This window comes from Oncorhynchus mykiss, chromosome 8 (genome assembly GCF_013265735.2).
Source record: "Oncorhynchus mykiss isolate Arlee chromosome 8, USDA_OmykA_1.1, whole genome shotgun sequence".
Lineage (NCBI taxonomy): Eukaryota > Metazoa > Chordata > Actinopteri > Salmoniformes > Salmonidae > Oncorhynchus > Oncorhynchus mykiss.
The window spans coordinates 77,086,871-77,106,965 of record NC_048572.1 but is presented as its reverse complement, the minus strand read 5'-3'; the positions used below and the strand labels follow the sequence as shown (position 1 = coordinate 77,106,965).

The 20,095-nt window shown below is 45.1% G+C and overlaps 1 protein-coding gene across 1 annotated transcript; it reads right to left on the bottom strand.

Moving 5' to 3' along the window:
- Positions 1 to 17,660: 17,660 nt before the first annotated feature.
- LOC118965635 (early nodulin-75-like) lies at positions 17,661 to 19,831 on the bottom strand. Its single transcript, XM_036986884.1, has 4 exons — positions 19,745 to 19,831; positions 18,081 to 18,632; positions 17,918 to 17,946; positions 17,661 to 17,856 (listed from the first exon to the last, which is right to left on the bottom strand). Exons 1-4 carry the CDS (start codon positions 19,829 to 19,831, stop codon positions 17,661 to 17,663), a joined length of 864 nt encoding a protein of 287 aa, XP_036842779.1.
- Between the last annotated feature and the right edge of the window lie 264 nt (positions 19,832 to 20,095).

The following is a 20,095-nucleotide window of genomic DNA, read 5'->3' as shown; positions in this document are numbered from 1 at the left end:
TAACTACAGGGTTAGGGAGGGGTAGGGTGAGGTTTTGGGAGGGAGAGGGAGGAGTAACTACAGGGTTAGGGAGGGGTAGGGTGAGGTTTTGAGAGGGAGAGGGAGGGAGGAGTAACTACAGGGTTAGGGAGGGGTAAGGTGAGGTTTTGGATTGCGCTCGGGGAAATAATTTCTCTCTCTGCATGTTGGAACAGCTCCTCTGCTCTCTTCTCTGTTGTCTCTGGTCCCTTTCCATCCCTGACTCAGGGAGCTGTAAACCAACGGAATGTCACACACACACATTTTTAGATTCACAATATCTTTAGGGTGTGTCTGTCAATGCTGTGAAGAAGTGTTTGCTCAAGGTGGGTCACTAATAATTCCTCTAGGATGACAGTCTATTTAGTATGTTATGGGTAGAAGCATGATTTTTGTCCATTCCAAAAACCTTTTGGTCCAACTGTGTTTTGACCTCGTCGCTGACCCCTGCACACTCAGTAGTATGGGTAAACATATGTTCTTTTCACACACTGGAATCTATGTACAGTTGCGCACAAGCCCTGTGCATACTGCTTACTGTGTACTGAGTACGGAATACTGCATATGAAATACTGAATACTGCATGCTTAAGCTCAATATGATCCATATGACAGAGCCAGGCCATGTACGGTATGTGTCTCCATATGACATATGACTATCTCCATATGACAGGGGGAGGATTAAGAGAGGATGTTCCCTGTCTCATACCTAGCTGCTCTAGGCAGGAGAAGGTGCACAGTCCCCACTATGTGGAGGGGTCACCATCTACAGAATTAGGAACAAGTAGAACAGATATTCACTGCGCTGTTCCATGATACGTCAAAAGGCAGCTCAATGTTACTGTGCATTTAGGACTATGCTAGATATGGTCTTTTCTCCCAAATGAGGATAAGGGGGATTAGGTGTAACACACAAATACAGTATGCACACATGCACAAACACACACACTCCCACACGGTAGGCGGAGTGTGAAGAATGGAGATTATAGGAACGTTATGAGTGACTGTCCCCTGAGGATTAACATGCCCAACTAGAGGGGATGTCTGTCTGTCTGTCTACCCGTCTGTCTGTATGATCTCAAACCGCTAATGAAAGATAATTCTCCACCCATCAAATGTTAAATAATGAATAAATATATCAGACATTCGCAGTACAGTTGTGTATATGGTGCATGGTAGAAATGTGTGTCTGAGTCTGTGTGTTAGTCATCCTGTGATATCACATCTACCTGAGACTGCCCTTGGTCTCCATGGTGATCCATGGAATCCTTGGTCGTCGTAGTTACTGGACATTCTGGGGGACTTCTGTGGGCAGGTACTGATTAAAAACATGTGTACTGTGTGTGTATGTGTGAGTGTGAGTGAAAGAGTGAGAGCTCTGTAGGTAGGGTGTGTCTGCAGATGGGATAACCTCTCCTTTCCAGTCAGAACATACCGTAATGAGGACACACCACCTTGATCTGACTATGTTGTGAGAGTACAGAACCTGTGGGCAGGTTGAGGCAAGTGTGAGTGTCTGACAGTCGCCAGATACACATTCACTCATCCTTCTGTCAGAACACCCACACATGCACAGTCACATGCCAAGGGGAACGTCCAGTTCATTAAGAGCATGGGGGGTTGGCCTGTTGACCATAACATTTAGCCTGCAAAGAGCCTGTCTCTAAAGGGTGTGTACAGGCCACATGCGTTGTCATTGGACTGATGGATTCTGGGTACTAACTCCTAAACTTGGGATAAGGTTAATTATCAGGTATAACTTGGGATAAGGTTAATTATCAGGTATCCTATTGAAATATTGAGTGCTTAGGTTTAGAAGGGCTACACCAGAAGTTAATGGTTATCTGTAGGAGGAAGGTATATAGGAGAAAGGGTTAAATATCAGTGCTTAGGTTTAGAAGGGCTACACCAGAAGTTCATGGTTATCTGTAGGAGGAAGGTATATAGGAGAAAGGGTTAAATATCAGTGCTTAGGTTTAGAAGGGCTACACCAGAAGTTCATGGTTATCTGTAGGAGGAAGGTATATAGGAGAAAGGGTTAAATATCAGTGCTTAGGTTTAGAAGGGCTACACCAGAAGTGAATGGTTATCTGTAGGAGGAAGGTATATAGGAGAAAGGGTTAAATATCAGTGCTTAGGTTTAGAAGGGCTACACCAGAAGTGAATGGTTATCTGTAGGAGGAAGGTATATAGGAGAAAGGGTTAAATATCAGTGCTTAGGTTTAGAAGGGCTACACCAGAAGTGAATGGTTATCTGTAGGAGGAAGGTATATAGGAGAAAGGGTTAAATATCAGTGCTTAGGTTTAGAAGGGCTACACCAGAAGTGAATGGTTATCTGTAGGAGGAAGGTATATAGGAGAAAGGGTTAAATATCAGTGCTTAGGTTTAGAAGGGCTACACCAGAAGTGAATGGTTATCTGTAGGAGGAAGGTATATAGGAGAAAGGGTTAAATATCAGTGCTTGTGTGAACATGTCTTCGTCCAATGCAGCTGTATTCATCCTCTGGGAAGGATAAACGTGGTTTAACCTTTCATAGTGTCCTTACAGTTTTTACTCTGAGAATTATAACTTAATAAGATCATTTGAAGTGAGAGCACTGTCATTGTTAAACCAAACCAACTCAGTGAAAGTAAGTTACTGTTAGGGTACAAAAATCCAGTAATTTTGCAATTCACTTCTGGTGTAGCCCTTTCTCGAAAACCAGGACATTTGGGTAAAGTTACTGGATTTTTGCAACCCTAGTTACTGGAAACTACTTAAGAGAAGAGACTGGGTTTATTACAGGGTGTGGTTAGAGATTGAGAGAAGATTTACGCCTGGAAAAACAAGTCATAGTGATATATTTAAGAAGGGTAGGGGGGGGATATAGCAAGTATGTGGATGAGGAACACATCATGCATGCACACACATGCAAACACACCCTCATACAGAGGTAGGATTTTAATTTGAACCAGTTTGTTACAGCATGAAAATAATCCTGCAGCAACAGAACATGTGAATACATTTTTTTGCTTCAGAAGCCTTTTTAAACATTACAAACTTCAGAAGCCTTTTTAAACCTCAAATACACCACGAGTCCTGCTGCAACAGGCTGATCAAATTAAGATCCTACATCTGTAGTCACTAGCTACCAATGACCTGAATCTGTCAGTAGAGGAATGAATATTGCATGCTCTCCCTCATTCAGATTACCTGTTGCATGTCCTCTGTTCTTAGATGGATTGATCAGCAGGAGCACACCTGGACATTCCCCCAAAACAAACAACACACACACACACACACACACTCTTACTTACTTACTTCAGCCCTCAGAGGGTGGGGGGGGGGGGGGGGGGGGGGGGGGGGGGGGGGGGGGGTAGGTCTCACTGATGTGTTTGGGGCTTGTTTGCAGCGAGCATAGTCCTGTGTGGTGTGAAGAGATCACCCTTGAGACCTAAAGGACAGTAACTGTTACCTCTGAATCCTGCTTTAGTTTGGTTGACTTACTGTGAATCAAAGGGTCAGATACACCGAGAAATCGGACTGCTGATAGTTACTTCACAGCTCAGCCCAGAGTGTTGGCAGTTAACTTTTTGTTGATCACATTGAACAGTTCTAGTCCCATCTGCTTTGTTTAAATACTCCAGACCACAATGTGGCAGTAGCTTGTTTGGCTTGTGCCTGCTGTAGCTAACATAAGCTAACTAGCTAACTAGCATGCTGCGCTAATGTTGTTGCTAGCTAGCTAAAATTGGTAGTAAGCCCTTGTTGATACTAACCAGATGGCACAACTAGATAACTAGCGTAGCATGCCACATTATAATTAAATCACAATGGATTCATTTTTGAATGAAGAGGCTGCCTGTAAGATGTCCAGAGTCAGTGGAGTAGCTGGCTAGCTGTTGTGCTAAATGGCGATACTCATCATTCAGCTAATGTTAGCTAGCTAGTGAACTGGCGCTGGCAGTATGGGAAAATTGAGAATTAATAAAAAAATGTACAGCGAGTACAACGAGATCCTTGATGAAAACCTGCTCCAGAGCGATTAGGACCTCAGACTGGGGTGAAGTTTCACCTTCCAACCAGACCACGACCCAAAGCACACAGCCAAGACAACGCAGAAGTGTCTTCGGGACAAGTCTCAATGTCCTTGAGTGGCCCAGCCAGAGCTCGGACTTGAACCCGATCAAACATCTCTGGAGACACCTGAAGATAACTGTGCAGCAATAATCCCCATCCAATCTGACAGATATTGAGGGAATCTGCAGAGTAGAATGGGAGAAACTCTCCAAATACAGGTGTGCCAAGCTTGTAGCATCATACCCAAGAAGACTCAAGGATGTAATTGCTTCAACAAAGTACTGTTTTGATTACATAAATGCTTAAAAATTCACAAAAAGTGATGTTAGATGATGAGAATATCTCATAGAACAAAACATATAGGATCTCCTAAACCTGTGTTTACCACAGACCGTACGTTTATCCAAAAACCCTCCAACAAACCTGTTGATTTCCCCATAGGTTTTGTCCAACAAGCTATGACGGAGTTAGCCTCTGTTAGTGTATACAAAAAAAATGCCATTACTCTTGCTCTCAAATCAAGTCAAATCAAATTTTAGTTGTCACATAGACATGGTTAGCAGATGTTAAAGCGAGTGTAGTGAAATGCTTGTGCTTCTAGTTCCGACCATGCAGTAATATCTAACAAGTAGTGATGGCTGTTTAACAGTCTGATTTCCTTGAGATAGAAGCTGTTTTTCAGTCTCTCGGTCCCTGCTTTGATGCGCCTGTACTGACCTCACCTTCTGGATGATAGCGTGGTAAACAGGCAGTGGCTCAGGTGGTTGTTGTCCTTGATGATCTTTTTGGTCTTCCTGTGACATCGGGTGGTGTAGGTGTCCTGGAGGGCAGGTAGTTTGCCCCCGGTGATGCGTTACTACCCTCTTGAGAGCCTTACGGTTGTGGGCGGAGCAGTTGCTGTACCAGGCGGCGATACAGCCCGACAGGATGCTCTCGATTGTGCATCTGTAAAAGTTTGTGAGTGTTTTTGGTGAGGTTGAAGAGGCCCTGCTGCGCCTTCTTCACCACCCTGTCTGTGTGGGTGGACCGTTTCAGTTCCCACATCTCCCGTTCAGGGGTCATGTCTAGAAGCTGTTTTTCAGTCTCTCGGTCCCTGCCTGCCCTCCAGGACACCTACAGCTTTTGTCAAATTGACATCAAAAGTTAATTTTTTTAATATTTTAGCTAACCCTAACCCTTTCCCTAACCTTAACCTAATTCTCCTAACCTGCTACATTAATTCACCTAACCTGCTGCGTAAGTTCTCCTAACCTGATACGAAAAGTCCATTTTGACTAAAGCTTTATGCCACGAGGCATAAAACCTTTCAGGGATGCCAATATCGCTGCCATACTAAAGCCCCTCAGAGTTATGGGAAATGTATTCATTGATCAAGAAAGATATCTACCTAACTGGAGTATCATTTAGCCTGTGGTCTCTGTGGTGGTACCCCTGTGCATGCATGTACACATTACATATTGATGCTATGCTGTGGCTATTCTGTAGTGTTTCAGTCTGATGTCTATGATAAAGCACAAGGTCAGCACTATTTGACTGCATGGTCTCACCTTGTCTGTCCCTGTATTAACGCATACTCTACTGTCTGTGTCTAGACAATGCTAACTGAGATATAGTCTCTCGGTGATACATTTTCAAAAAATGCAACCACGGTAGTCTATGTAAAAAGCAGTGAGTCTGAGGCTAATAAAAACATTCAAAAGCTTCTCGGTTTGACCTGTTATATAGTAATGAAAAGTTTACAAAGAAAATACATCTAACATGTGAGGAGAAGTAGTCACATCTACAGGTTCATTCCCATTCTACAAGATAGAGTACTGAGACTAGGTGGATGACTGAATATTGCTACTTTCATTCTTCAGCACATCCACAGAGAAGTTGGACACTGTGGACGGAACCACAAGCCCGCGAAGCTACGGCAGAGGTATTGGATTCCACAAGCTAACAATGCAGTAAGAAGAATACTATCAGAAGGCACAGTATGCAGAAGACTTCATGCTAAAGTTGGAGAGCAGAAAATGCAGAAACCTATGAGAAGACCCCTTGTTACTAGACAAGGCCCCCTTCACGAATGTCGGAGTGGATTTCTTCGGACCCTTCGAGGTCAAGAGAGGATGGAGCCTGGTGAAATGTTATGGTGCGATTTCTACCTGTCTGATTATCAGAGCAGCTCACATTGAAGTTGCCCACTCTCTAGACGTTGATTACTGTATCAACGCTCTGGGTCACTTCATTTGCAGAAGAGATCAGGGGACTGTCATGCGATCAGACAATGGGACAAATTTTGTCGGAGCAGAGAGAGAGCTGCGTGAAACCATCGAACACCTGAACCAGAAGAAGATAAAAGATATAATGATGAAAATGGAATCAAGTGTATTTTCAACCCACCTGCTGCTTCCCACCACAGCAGTGTTTGGGAAAGACAGATCCGCACTGTGAGGAAAATACTTGCCTCTGTGCTAAGGCAACAAACGCTGGATGATTAGGGTATTCAGACCATCCTGTGTGAAATCGAAACCATCATCAACGATCACCAAGACATTGGATGACCCCAACGACCTTGAAGCTTTGACGCCTAATCATCTGTTTATTCAAGAAAGTCAATCACTGATCTATTCTGGACAAGATATACCTGTGAATATTTACCTCTCCTACAGGAGTTCCAAAATTGGTCCAGACTGAAGATTAACTTTGAGGAAGGAGACATCATTTTGATCGTGGATGATCAAGCACCCAGGGATTGATGGACAATGGGAAGAATCATGAAGATGATGCCGGACTCCAGCAATGCTTTCCTCGATGTGAGTGTAAAAACAAAGCTCAGCACATTAGCGCTAGCTATCGCTAAGCTCTGGGTACAAGAAGCAGTGTGCGCGCTTAGTGATGGTTCGCTCTAGTGTGCTATGTTTTTACACTCATGTGACAGAGTATAATATATATGAGTATAAAATATATTATTATATATGGTTCTTATATAAATTTAGTGGCACAGCCTTCTCAAAAAATGCAACCACAGTAGATATAAAAAAATAAGTCAGTCTGACGCAAAGAAAAACATTCAAAAGCTTCTCCGTTTGAACTTTTATGTATATATATATGAGTCCATTTTTTGACTCTTTTTTTAAACAGGTACATTAAATATGATCAAATTCTCAAAGTGTAATACATAGCAGAAGGTCAAAAGTCTGCAAAACAGTGAAATCCAGATGTGAAATGCTTTAGAACATAAAATAATAAAACATATTGAAAGCTGAAAAGAAAAGTTTAAGTTTATTTTGTCTCCACTTAATGGATGTGAAAAAAATTATCTAAATTCATATTTTATCTTAAAAATCTAACCCTGAAACATAAAAAGGCCCTTATTTGCAAAATCACAAACAAAACTCTGTTAGGGGGTATCATCGGATAGGGCCACAGTGTCCCTGTCTCAGCCTCCAGTATCTATGCTGCAATAGTCTATGGGACTAGGGTCAGTCTGTTATATCTGGTGTAATTATCCTGTCTTATCTGATGTCCTGTGTGAATTTAATTATGCTCCCTCTAATTCTCTAATTCTCTCTCCCCCTCTCCCTCCCCTAACCAGAGGACCTGAGCCCTAGGACCATGCTTCAGGACTACCTGGCCTGATGACTCCTGGCTGTCCCCAGTCCACCTGGTCGTGCTGCTGCTCCAGTTTTGACTGTTCTGCCTGTGGCTATTGCACCCTGCGTGTTCACTGGACTTGCTACCTTATCCCAGACCTGCTGTTTTCGACTCTCTCGCTCTCTACCTCACCTGCTGTCTCGACCTCTGAATGCTCGGCTATGAAAAGCCAACTGACATTTACTCTTGAGGTACTGACCTGTTGCACCCTGTACAACCACTGTGATTATTATTTGACCCTGCTAGTCATCTATGAACGTTTGAACATCTTGAAGAACAATCTGGCCTTAATGGCCATGAACTCATCTGCATTGCTTGCTGTTTGGGGTTTTAGGCTGGGTTTCTGTATAGCACTTTGTGACATCTCCTGGTGTAAAAAGGGCTTTATAAATACATTTAATTGATTGATGCCAGAGTAATTAGAGGGACAGTAGAGTGCTGAGTACCAGGCAGTTAGCAAGTTTGGTAGGCTACTAATGACCATTAGCAGCATCAGAGCCCGGAGAAGCCTAATTATCGTGACTAATTGGTCACGTGGACTTTGACTGCTGTCATGACTCGTGACCTTCATGACTCGTGTGCCGTTAATAGCCCTAAGTGCTGCTCATGATCATCTTGTCTAGTTGGCTCATTTATTAGCGCTTTCAGAACATTTAGTCAGCATGTTATGTAGCTTAACAAGTGGATAATTTGCTTTTCACTTGCAGTTGCTCAGTAGTCTAGGCCTAGTCCCAACCAAAAGCCTGTGACTGGTCTTAACCAATCAATGTCATGTTGTTTCACTGAATCTCCGTCTGTGTATTTGGTTAATTCTCTGCTTGGGCAAATAAGTAGAGGTGGTTTAGCTCATCTATTCGGTTGCTCATCTATCAGCGATCAGAAACATTTAGAATGCTGTAATGTAGCCTAAATCAAGTGTAGGCCTATTATTTTGCTCCATCTTGTATAGGCAACTCCAAAAGCCTACGGAGTTTGTGAAATATGAACACGAGACTCACACGCTTTTGAAAACATAGATAGCTGTTATCAGGGCGGTATCATGATGATGATAACTATGAAGGTACTCTCGATGTAAGACCCTACCGCTGCTCCCAACAAAGCGGAGTGACAGCAAGAAAAAAATAAAAAGCATGGTTACCGAGTGGCGCAGTGGTCTGAGGCACTGCATCACAGTGCTAGCAGCGTCACTACAGATCATGGTTTGATACCGGTCTGTGTTGCGACTGGTAGACCCATGAGGCGGCACACAATTGGCCCAGCGTCGTCCGGGTTAAGGGAGGATTTGCAAAACCTAGATGTCCTTGTCCCATCGTGCTCTAGCGACTCCTGTGGCAGGCAGGGCACATGCACGCTGACATGGTCGCCAGGTGTATGGTGTTTCCTCCGACACATTGGCGCTGCTGGCTTCCGGGTTAAGCGGCGGGCAGTGTGGCTTGGTGGGTCGTGTTTTGGAGAATGCATGGCTCTCGACCTTCGCCTCTCCCAAGTCCGTACGGGAGTTGCAGCGATGGGACGGAGCGGTGCTCCGGACCGTGTTTACCCTGTGTTTGGGTTGGTCAGCGTTTGCGCCCTGTGCTTTGGGCAGAATAAAGTGCATTTTTTCCCCTGGAACTCTCTGCTCTCTGCACCTGATTCCTACCTACACACCTAGTCAGCCGTGACACTTACTACAAAATATATGTGTGTTGACTGTAATAGGGGTAGGTGTGTCTTGAACAAAATAATAAATTCATTAACAAAATAAGGAACCATTGATTTCAGTCATTTGTACATGACATAATTCAACTCATACGATATATGCCATTATATTGTTTTGAAAATACATTTGATGGTGTATATTCAATGAATTTATTAAAATAGAGGCCTACCCACATCTGCACAACACTACTACCACTCCTCACCGGCATGCCAGCATGCGCACAGGACATATAAAATGCGTATGCAGGCAAAAACATGGTAAAAAGGGACTGTTTGTAAGGGGGTCATATAAACATTGACACATTTTTTTACAGCAAAATACCATAAAGTGAATGGTATTTGAAAGCAGTATGTAGTATATTTGAGTTTTTAAAAGGCTTCTAAAGTATTTTGAAATTCCAGACTTGATTTGCCCTAATGAAAAATGTATCAACCCCTACAAAAATGTGAATGAATTATAATCCACATAATAATTCACATTTCCTGTTGCTGCAGGATTATTTTCCTGCTGTAGAAAACTGGCTCAAATTAAGACCCTACATCTGTAGATTGGCAAAGTATGTAAGTGAAACTGATCTCTGTGTTAAAACCTGTTTGTCTTTATGTGATGTTGAAACAACTCACTGTGTTAAAATGGTGCCCTCCAGCTGTTTCTTTGTACTGTTTTATACAGACACACCTTGACAACACACAGCTCTTGTCTTTGTGGCACTGCAGGTAAGTGCACTCAGAGCTGGGGCTGGCTTGTGAAGGTGTGAGTGTGTGTGTGGAATGTGCCTCAGGTGCTGTTTTCACTCCACACACACAGCAGCCATCGAGGATGAGGGAGTGGAGAGTTTATTGAAACATAATTAATAGAACAGATATAGAAAACCTCTGAAAACTCACCTCCCACCCTGATAACTACTGATAACCCCCCTCCTGCCCTGATAACTGCTGATAACCCACCTCCCACCCTGATAACTACTGAAAACTTGATAACTGCTCATAACCCCCTTCCTACCATGATAACTACTGATAACCCCCCTCCTGCCCCGATAACTACTGATAACCCCCCTCCTGCCCCGATAACTACTGATAACCCCCCTCCTGCCCCGATAACTACTGATAACCCCCCTCCTGCCCCGATAACTACTGATAACCCCCCCTTCCCCGATAACTGCTGATAACCCCCCTCCCACCCTGATAACTATTGATAACAGCTGATAACTGCTGATAACCCCCCTCTCGCCCTGATAACTACTGATAACTGCTGACAACTCCCCTCCTGCCCTGATAACTACTGATAACCCCCCTCCTGCCCTGATAACTGCTGATAACCCACCTCCCACCCTGATAACTACTGAAAACTTGATAACTGCTCATAACCCCCTTCCTACCATGATAACTACTGATAACCCCCCTCCTGCCCCGATAACTACTGATAACCCCCCTCCTGCCCCGATAACTACTGATAACCCCCCTCCTGCCCCGATAACTACTGATAACCCCCCTCCTGCCCCGATAACTACTGATAACCCCCCTCCTGCCCCGATAACTACTGATAACCCCCCCTTCCCCGATAACTACTGATAACCCACCTCCCACCTGATAACTACTGATAACTACTGATAACCCCCCTCCTGCCCTGATAACTGCTGATAACCCACCTCCCACCTGATAACTACTGATAACTACTGATAACCCCCCTCCTGCCCTGATAACTACTGATAATCCACCTCCCACCTGATAACTACTGATAACTGCTGATAACCCCCCTCCTGCCCTGATAACTGCTGATAACCCACCTCCCACCCTGATAACTACTGATAACTACTAATAACCCCCCTCCCACCCTGATAACTGCTGATAACCCCCCTCCTGTCCTGATAACTACTGATAACCCCCCTCCTGCCCTGATAACTACTGATAACCCACCTCCCACCCTGATAACTACTGATAACTACTAATAACCCCCCTCCCACCCTGATAACTGCTGATAACCCCCCTCCTGTCCTGATAACTACTGATAACCCCCCTCCTGCCCTGATAACTACTGATAACCCACCTCCCACCCTGATAACTACTGATAACTTGATAACTGCTCATAACCCCCTTCCTACCATGATAACTACTGATAACCTCCCTCCTGCCCTGATAACCCCCCTCCTGCCCCGATAACTACTGATAACCCCCCTCCTGCCCCGATAACTACTGATAACCCACCTCCCACCTGATAACTACTGATAACCCCCCCCCTGCCCTGATAACTACTGATAATCCACCTCCCACCTGATAACTACTAATAACTGCTGATAGCCCCCCTCCTGCCCTGATAACTGCTGATAACCCACCTCCCACCTGATAACTACCGATAACTACTGATAACCCCCTCCTGCCCTGATAACCCACATCCCACCCTGATAACTACTGATAACTGCTGATAACCCCCCTCCTGCCCTGATAACGACGGATAACCCACATCCCACCCCGATAACTACTGATAACTGCTGATAACCCCCCTCTCGCCCTGATAACCCCCCTCCTGCCCTGATAACTACTGATAATCCCCCTCCTGCCCTGATAACTACTGATAATGTCATATCATGTGTGTAGGTGGCAGGGAAGTCAGGCGCAGGAGAATCAAACCTGGTATAATGGAGTAGTTTAATAACGTAAAACAAACTCCAAAACCAAAGTCCATAATAAAATAAATGTGGGTACAAGAACCCGTCGCACACCAATCCATAAAACATGAACATAACAATAAACAATCTCTGACAAGGACATGAGGGAAAAAAGAGGGTTAAATACACAACAATTAATGAATGGGATTGGAACCAGGTGTGTAGGAAGACAAGACAAAACCAATGGAAAATGAAACATAGATCAATGATGGCTAGAAGACCGGTGACGTCGACCGCCGAGCACCGCCCGAACAAAGAGAGGCATCAACCTCGGCAGAAGTCGTGACCGATAACTACTTTATTGGGGAACATTTTAGTTACTATGAGATATGTGGATGACTTATCTAGTTATTTGAAAATGAATGTCAATGTAAATTCCACATCATCTTGAATGGAATCAGTGTGGCACCATATGGTAATGCAATTTATCACAGAACACACAAACAGTAGTTTAGAGAAATGCCTAGCTTATGAATTGTCTCTAAGAAAATCAGACTGAAAAGATGAATATGGATACATGGAAATATGAAGAAGGAGCCATTTGAAACAATACAAATATACAAAGTTAATGGCCATGGGTGTGTTTATGTGTGACCTTCACTATCAGCAGAGCGAGAGGGGGATGAACTCCCAGGATATGATGGGAGGGACGAACAGAAGATTGGAAGGGGTGGAGAGGAATGGAGACACTGTGTACTTTGGAAAATGTGTGTGAGTGCATGTTTTCATGCTTTTCAGTGTGTGTTTGTGTGTGTGTGCGTGTGCATGCGTGTGTGTGTGCGTGTGTGCGCTGAGTGCCACCTCTCAGTGTACATCCCCTCAGGGAATGCATTCTAACAGTCACTGCCCCTCCCATTCTCTCTACTGCAAGACAGGATGCACTGATGAGAGATGACTGATGAGAGATGAGTGTCACTAGAGAGATAAAAAGGAGTAAATCTTCTCCGAGAACTTCTCGTTAGAGAGAGAGAGAGAGAGACAGTAGGGGTGTCTAACGTCCATAAATCACCTGCTAGTGATTTGAGTTCTTCGTCCCTGTCTCGCTGCTCTCACTACTACAATCCTCCTCAGTGAGATTTCTGTCAGTTCAGCAGAGATACAGACTCACCCACACTCACACACCGCACACATACGCGTCCACACCCCACATACCTGGCCCACTGCCTCAGCACATCAGACCTGAGAATGATCTGTTTTTATGAAATACTATCAACCCAGCCCGAGGCAGCCCAACCCAGCCCGAGGCAGCCCAACCCAGCCCGAGGCAGCCCAACCCAGCCCGAGCCAGCCCAACTCAGCCCGACTCAGCTCAACCTAGCCCAACCCAACTCGACCCAGCACAAACCAGCCTGACCCAGCCTGACCCGGTCCAACCCAGCCTGGCCCGACCCAGCCCAACACAGCCTGACCCGGGCCAACCTAGCCCAACCCAACCCGGCCCAACCCAGCTCGACCCGGCCCGACCTAGCCCAACACGGCCCAATCCGTCCCAACCCAGCCCAACCCAATCCGGCCCAACCCAGCCCGACCTGGCCCAACCTAGCCCAACCCAATCCGGCCATGACAATACTTACTGTATATAACATGATGCTTCTTTTCAGCGATTTGATTGAATCACATTTCTTTCCTCTTTCCTACAGGATGACAAATTATTACTGAACAAGGAGGAGCTGGGTGCAAATGACCCCTGCCACTCTCTGTTCACAAAGATCCAGTCAAGTCAGATCAGATCAGCCATTGCTTCAGGAAGGAGAGGAAGGAAAGATGCATTTTATAAGCAAATAATATACTTCATTACAGAATAGATAGATTAGACATTATATTAGATTTTACATTAACAAAAGATATCAATAATTTCCTGTAGTTGAGTTTGAGTGGAGAAGCCAGGTGAGGAAAGCAGAGAATTACTGTACTGTACTGTAAGGGTCTGTACTGTAAGTGTCTGTACTGTAAGGGTCTGTACAGTAAGGGTCTGTACAGTAAGTGTCTGTACTGTAAGGGTCTGTACAGTAAGGGTCTGTACAGTAAGGGTCTGTACTGTAAGGGTCTGTACTGTAAGTGTCTGTACAGTAAGTGTCTGTACTGTAAAAAATGATGCTTGTGAAAAAAAAGTGTCTATCTTTATATCTTCACTCCCGCTCTCACGGTCTCTGGTACAGTATATGGCAGTCAGTCTGCTCTCTGAGGGGAGGACAACATGTTGTGTTGTCCTGCTGTTGTGTTCTGAGGACAGGACAGGCTCTGGGTCAGTGTTTCATGGAATGCCCTCAAGGCAATCTGGTGTGTGTGTGTGTGTGTGATGCCCTCAAAGCAAAGAGCAGAAGTACAGTCTAGCCCTCAGTCCACCCCCCTCTGACTCATCTAATGGGGAGTGAGTCACAGCTCCAGAGAACACAGAGCTCCGTTATGACACTGTGATGACTGAGATGATTGAAAACGAGTCAGGTCACGGCACATTGAACAACACAATGATCTTTCCTTCATTTTATATCATGCCTTGTCCGCTTATTCCCTGTCCAGAGAGGCAAAGAACGCCAAACGGGACTGTGTTCTATTACTATAGTGTGTATCTCTCCCTCCCTCTCTTGCCCGATTACCAGTTGATCCCTAGCCCCTACACCCATATATGAAATATGTTAATAGTGGCTACTAGCTGTAAGGGCAATAGGGGTCCATTTTGTTATTAAGAATCAGTCTGTGTATGGTCTCAGCTCAGGCACTGAGGTCACCATGGGCTGTAACTGTAGCTTAGAGCCGGCCCTAGCCTTTTGGGGGTCCTAGGTGATATTTGGTGTTGTGTGCATGTGTGTCCGTGTCTGTGTGTTTCCTCTCCAAGAAGCCACGAAGAGCGGAAATTGTGTCACTGTTGCCAACCTGGTGCCCAAACTACCCCTCTTCCACTGACCTCTGTTAATCATCAACTCTAACAGTTGTCAGTCGAAGGTGGATTTAATCAAATGCAGATGCTACTCTAGTTTTGAGGCCTTGCAAACAGGTGTGTGTGAAAGAAATCTGATCCTGTATCAGTTTTTTATAGGAGCTATTTTATCTTCTTGACTGATGGACCTGTGGAATTAATTAGAATTGTGTTCTATTAATTCTTATTAAGTTTGTTTGGCTGTGTTGCACAACACCCAGTTCTGCCAAAACAGGATCCAGCACCTCTCAGTTTTAGATTGGTTCATTCAGGAACCTATTTGGGCTGATCTGGTCCCACTCATGGCAGTAACATTTTTTTTTTGCGTGACATTGTAGCCATGTCTGAGACCAACGCATGGCTGTTGCTGTAGTGCGCCTGTACCTCAATCACAGAACTAGAATGAGATTAACTTTCTATAATCTCTCCCCCTCTCTGCTCTGATAGACAGGAGCCTACAACTCTCATCTCTCCCACTCTGCTCTGATAGACAGGAACCTACAACTCTCATCTCTCCCCCTCTCTGCTCTGATAGACAGGAGCCTACAACTCTCATCCATCCCCCTCTCTCCTCTGATAGACAGGAGCCTACATCTCTAATCTCTCCCCCTCTCTGCTCTGATAGACAGGAGCCTACAACTCTCATCTCTCCCTCTCTGCTCTGATAGACAGGAGCCTACAACTCTCATCTCTCCCCCTCTCTGCTCTGATAGACAGGAGCCTACAACTCTCATCTCTCCCTCTCTGCTCTGATAGACAGGAGCCTACAACTATCTCTCCCACTCTCTGCTCGGATAGACAGGAGCCTGCAACTCTCATCTCTCCCCCTCTCTGCTCTGAACGACAGGAGCCTGCAACTCTCATCTCTCCCCATCTCTGCTCTGATAGAGAGGAGCCTGCAACTCTCATCTCTCCCCCTCTCTGCTCTGATAGGCAGGAGCCTACAACTCACATCTCTCCCCCTCTCTGCTCTGATAAACAGGAGCCTACAACTCGCATCTCTCCCCCTCTCTGCTCTGATAGACAGGAGCCTGCAACTCTCATCTCTCCCCCTCTCTGATCGGATAGACAGGAGCCTGCAACTCTCATCTCTCCCCCTCTCTGCTCTGATAGGCAGGAGCCTACAACTCTCATCTCTCCCTCTGATAGACAGGAGCCTACAACTCTCATCTCTCCCTCTGATAGGCAGGAGCCTACAACTCTCATCTCTCCCTCTGATAGACAGGAGCCTACAACTCTCATCTCTCCCTCTGATAGACAGGAGCCTACAACTCTCATCTCTCCCTCTGATAGGCAGGAGCCTACAACTCTCATCTCTCCCTCTGATAGACAGGAGCCTACAACTCTCATCTCTCCAGCGTTGCACTTTATTTCTTTGTTTTAACAATTTAATATGGCCATTAGTTTTCCAAGTATAATCATAGCTCCGTGAAGGGTGCTGGAGGTGCTGCGATACCCCCTGGTACATTTAAATACAGGACTAGTAAAACATTTGGACACACCTACTCATTCAAGGATTTTTTAAACGTTTGGACACACCTACTCATTCAAGGATTAAATTTTTTTTTCTTCTATTTTCTACACTGTCGAATAATAGTAAAGACATCAAAACGATGAACTTACACATGGAATTATGTAGTAACCAAAAAAGGGTTAAACAAAGCAAAATATATTTTATATTTGAGGTTCTTCAAAGTAGCCACCCTTTGCCTTGGGACAGCTTTGCACACTCTTGGCCTTCTCTCAACCAGCTGTGGAGGCCAGGTCATCTGATGCAGCACTCCATCACTCCATCCTTCTTGGTCAAATAGTCCTTACACAGCCTGGAGGTGTGTTGGGTCATTGTCCTGTTGAAAAACAAATGATAGTCACCTGGTCAGTCTAGGTCATGGAAAGAGCATGTTTTGTACACTCAGTGTATATGTGATTATTGGAAAAAAAATCTGTGCGTTTTCTTCATTTACTATCATTCTAAATTAAGATAATGTATTATTTTGCCATATCTAATTAATGTATATTACGCTTCTTTCCATGATGTGGACAGTACTGTATGTCTTAGTACCTTACACATTTGACCGCATCAAATTTGGGGGAATTACACATGTTTTGGAGGAGAGTGACTACTATTTATTTTCTCATGATGTTAACATCTTTGTCTGTATTTGAAAAGACAATCGAAGCCTCCTTCAGAACACATTCAGCAAACTGGGGGAAAAAAATGTGATGGGCATTTCAGTCTTCCCCCAAAGAATTGTGTTACACTTAAGATTCTAATTTGCAACGTACAGTATTTCAAGGCCTACCTTCAAACTCAGTGCGTTTTTACTTGACATCATGAGAAAATCGTAAATTAGCCAAGACCTCAGAAGAAAAATTGTAGACCTCCACAAGTCTGGTTCATCGATGGGATCAATTTCCAATTCTATGGGATCATTTCACATTCTTAAAATAAAGTGGTGATCAAGACTGACCTAAGACAGGGAATTTTTACTAGGATTAAATGTCAGGAATTGTGAAAAACTGAGTTAAATGTATTTGGCTAAGGTGTATGTAAACTTCTGACTTCAACTGTATACATATTTTCCTCCCCAAGCCTCTGCAACACCTGGAAAAATGTACCTGTAAGTGTACTAAGAAATATAAATGGATAAACCTGACATGATTACATACATACATGGTGGTGGTGGTCGCTGGTGTGGTGGCTGAGGAGGTGGTGGTTGCTGGTGTGGTGGCTGAGGAGATGGTGGTCGCTGGTGTGGTGGTGGCTGAGGAGATGGTGGTCGCTGGTGTGGTGGTGGCTGAGGAGATGGTGGTCGCTGGTGTGGTGGCTGAGGAGATGGTGGTCGCTGGAGTGGTGGCTGAGGAGGTGGTGGTCGTTGGTGTGGTGGCTGGTGTGGTGGCTGTGGAGGCCGCACCTGCTGGTGTGGTGGCTGAGGAGGTGGTGGTCGCTGGTGTGGTGGCTGTGGAGGTTCACCTGCTGGTGTGGTAGTTGTGGAGGCCGCTGGTGTGGTGGCTGTGGAGGCTGCACCTGCTGGTGTGATAGTTGTGGAGGCCGCTGGTGTGGTGGCTGTGGAGGCTTCACCTGCTGGTGTGGTAGTTGTGGAGGCCGCTGGTGTGGTGGCTGTGGAGGCTTCACCTGCTGGTGTGGTAGTTGTGGAGGCCGCTGGTGTGGTGGCTGTGGAGGCTGCACCTGCTGGTGTGATAGTTGTGGAGGCCGCTGGTGTGGTGGCTGTGGAGGCTTCACCTGCTGGTGTGGTAGTTGTGGAGGCCGCTGGTGTGGTGGCTGTGGAGGCTTCACCTGCTGGTGTGGTAGTTGTGGAGGCCGCTGGTGTGGTGGCTGTGGAGGCTTCACCTGCTGGTGTGGTAGTTGTGGAGGCCGCTGGTGTGGTGTCTGTGGAGGTTGCACCTGCTGGTGTGGTAGTTGTGGAGGCCGCTGGTGTGGTGGCTGTGGAGGCTTCACCTGCTGGTGTGGTGGCTGTGGAGGCTTCACCTGCTGGTGTGGTGGCTGTGGAGGCTTCACCTGCTGGTGTGGTAGTTGTGGAGGCCGCTGGTGTGGTGGCTGTGGAGGCTGCACCTGCTGGTGTGGTGGTTTCGGAGGTGGAGGTTTTTGGTGTGGTGGCTGTGGAGACTGTACCTGCTGGTGTGGTGGATTTGGAGGTGGAGGATTTTCATGTGGTTGCTGTGTAGGCTGCACCTGCTGGTGTGGTGGTTCTGGGGGCTGTTGATTTTATTTTATGAGGGATCCGAGGAGACTCCTCTCCATGAGGCCTCAGGTGATCCATGCTTATTTTAGGGAAGATAACCACCTTGTCATTTTCCAAGTCCACACTTTTCCCTTCGAGACCTCAACATGTTTATGGGTCAAGAAAGTTGGGATCCAGTTTTCCCCCTTTCCTATGCTGGCTTTCCCCCTTTCCCACACTCTTTCACCCGAATGAAGTTTTGGCACTGTGCCTTTTGTTTTTTTAGAGGATTTCCTCTGGACCACAGCAGTGTTGTCCATGGCAGTCTGGAGAACCTTGTTGAGCTTCAGCCTAACTTCTGTTAAGTCTTTCCCTGCTAAGACCTTCTCGACACTGCTGTCAATCTTTAGTATACATTTCTGATATTAATTTAAACGTACAAAGATACAGTCTGCATTTCTCAAATCAACTAGAATGTAAAATGACCAACCCTGTAATGTTCTGGAACCTGTGACGGGTAGCGAGCCTCTCTACCAAACATCAGGAAGAAGGGGGAGTATTTTGTTGTCATTTGATTCTTGGTTCAAGATGCTTGTCCCACTCTTTTGGTTTTTGACTCAATAATTTAGAGATGGATCTGAAAATATGATTGAATAAAAAATGATATGGCACAAGTTATTCTTAGAATGTGAACGTTTTTAGAACATTTTTAGAACATTACAATTGAACTCAAAACTTCTACTGCCTATTAAATGTTACAACATCAGTCTACAGATGTTACTTATACCTCTGCATTGTCCCGTTCAATGCAGAGACTTTTTCGGATCGTCAGAGCTTTGCAGACATTAATGTTGATCTTTTATTATAAAAGGGAAAAATACTTTTAGAAAGCTGAAGACATTTAACCAAATATTAAAGTTGAGTAACACAGTTACTATTTACGTCATTGACAAACTCGTTCCCTTGGTCTGTGATATACATTTGGGTGCCTCAAACTGATGCCTCAAAATTTGATTATGCAGTCTGTGACCTCCTTAGCAGACTTTATGTGGAGGGGGTATACCTGTGGCCATTTAGTGAGGTAGTCAATCATAACACAGATATACTGGTGTCCGCTGTCTGTCTGTGTCAGTTTGCTGATGCGGTCCATCCCAAGTAGTTCAAATGGCTGCGTGACCTTGAGGAAACATTGAAGACACTTTACATTAAGTGTGTATTAGCTATGCTTTAAGTATATATCAACACCTGTAGTAACAACATTGTAGATGGAATTGCTATGTAATTAACCTATCTGTTAGGTTAGGGTCACCTACATCACACGCGCTAAGACACACACACATTTAAACACACTGAAAAACAACTGGCTTAAGTGGCTCTGTCCAGGCAACCAGGGCAATAAATCAGAAGAGTGACA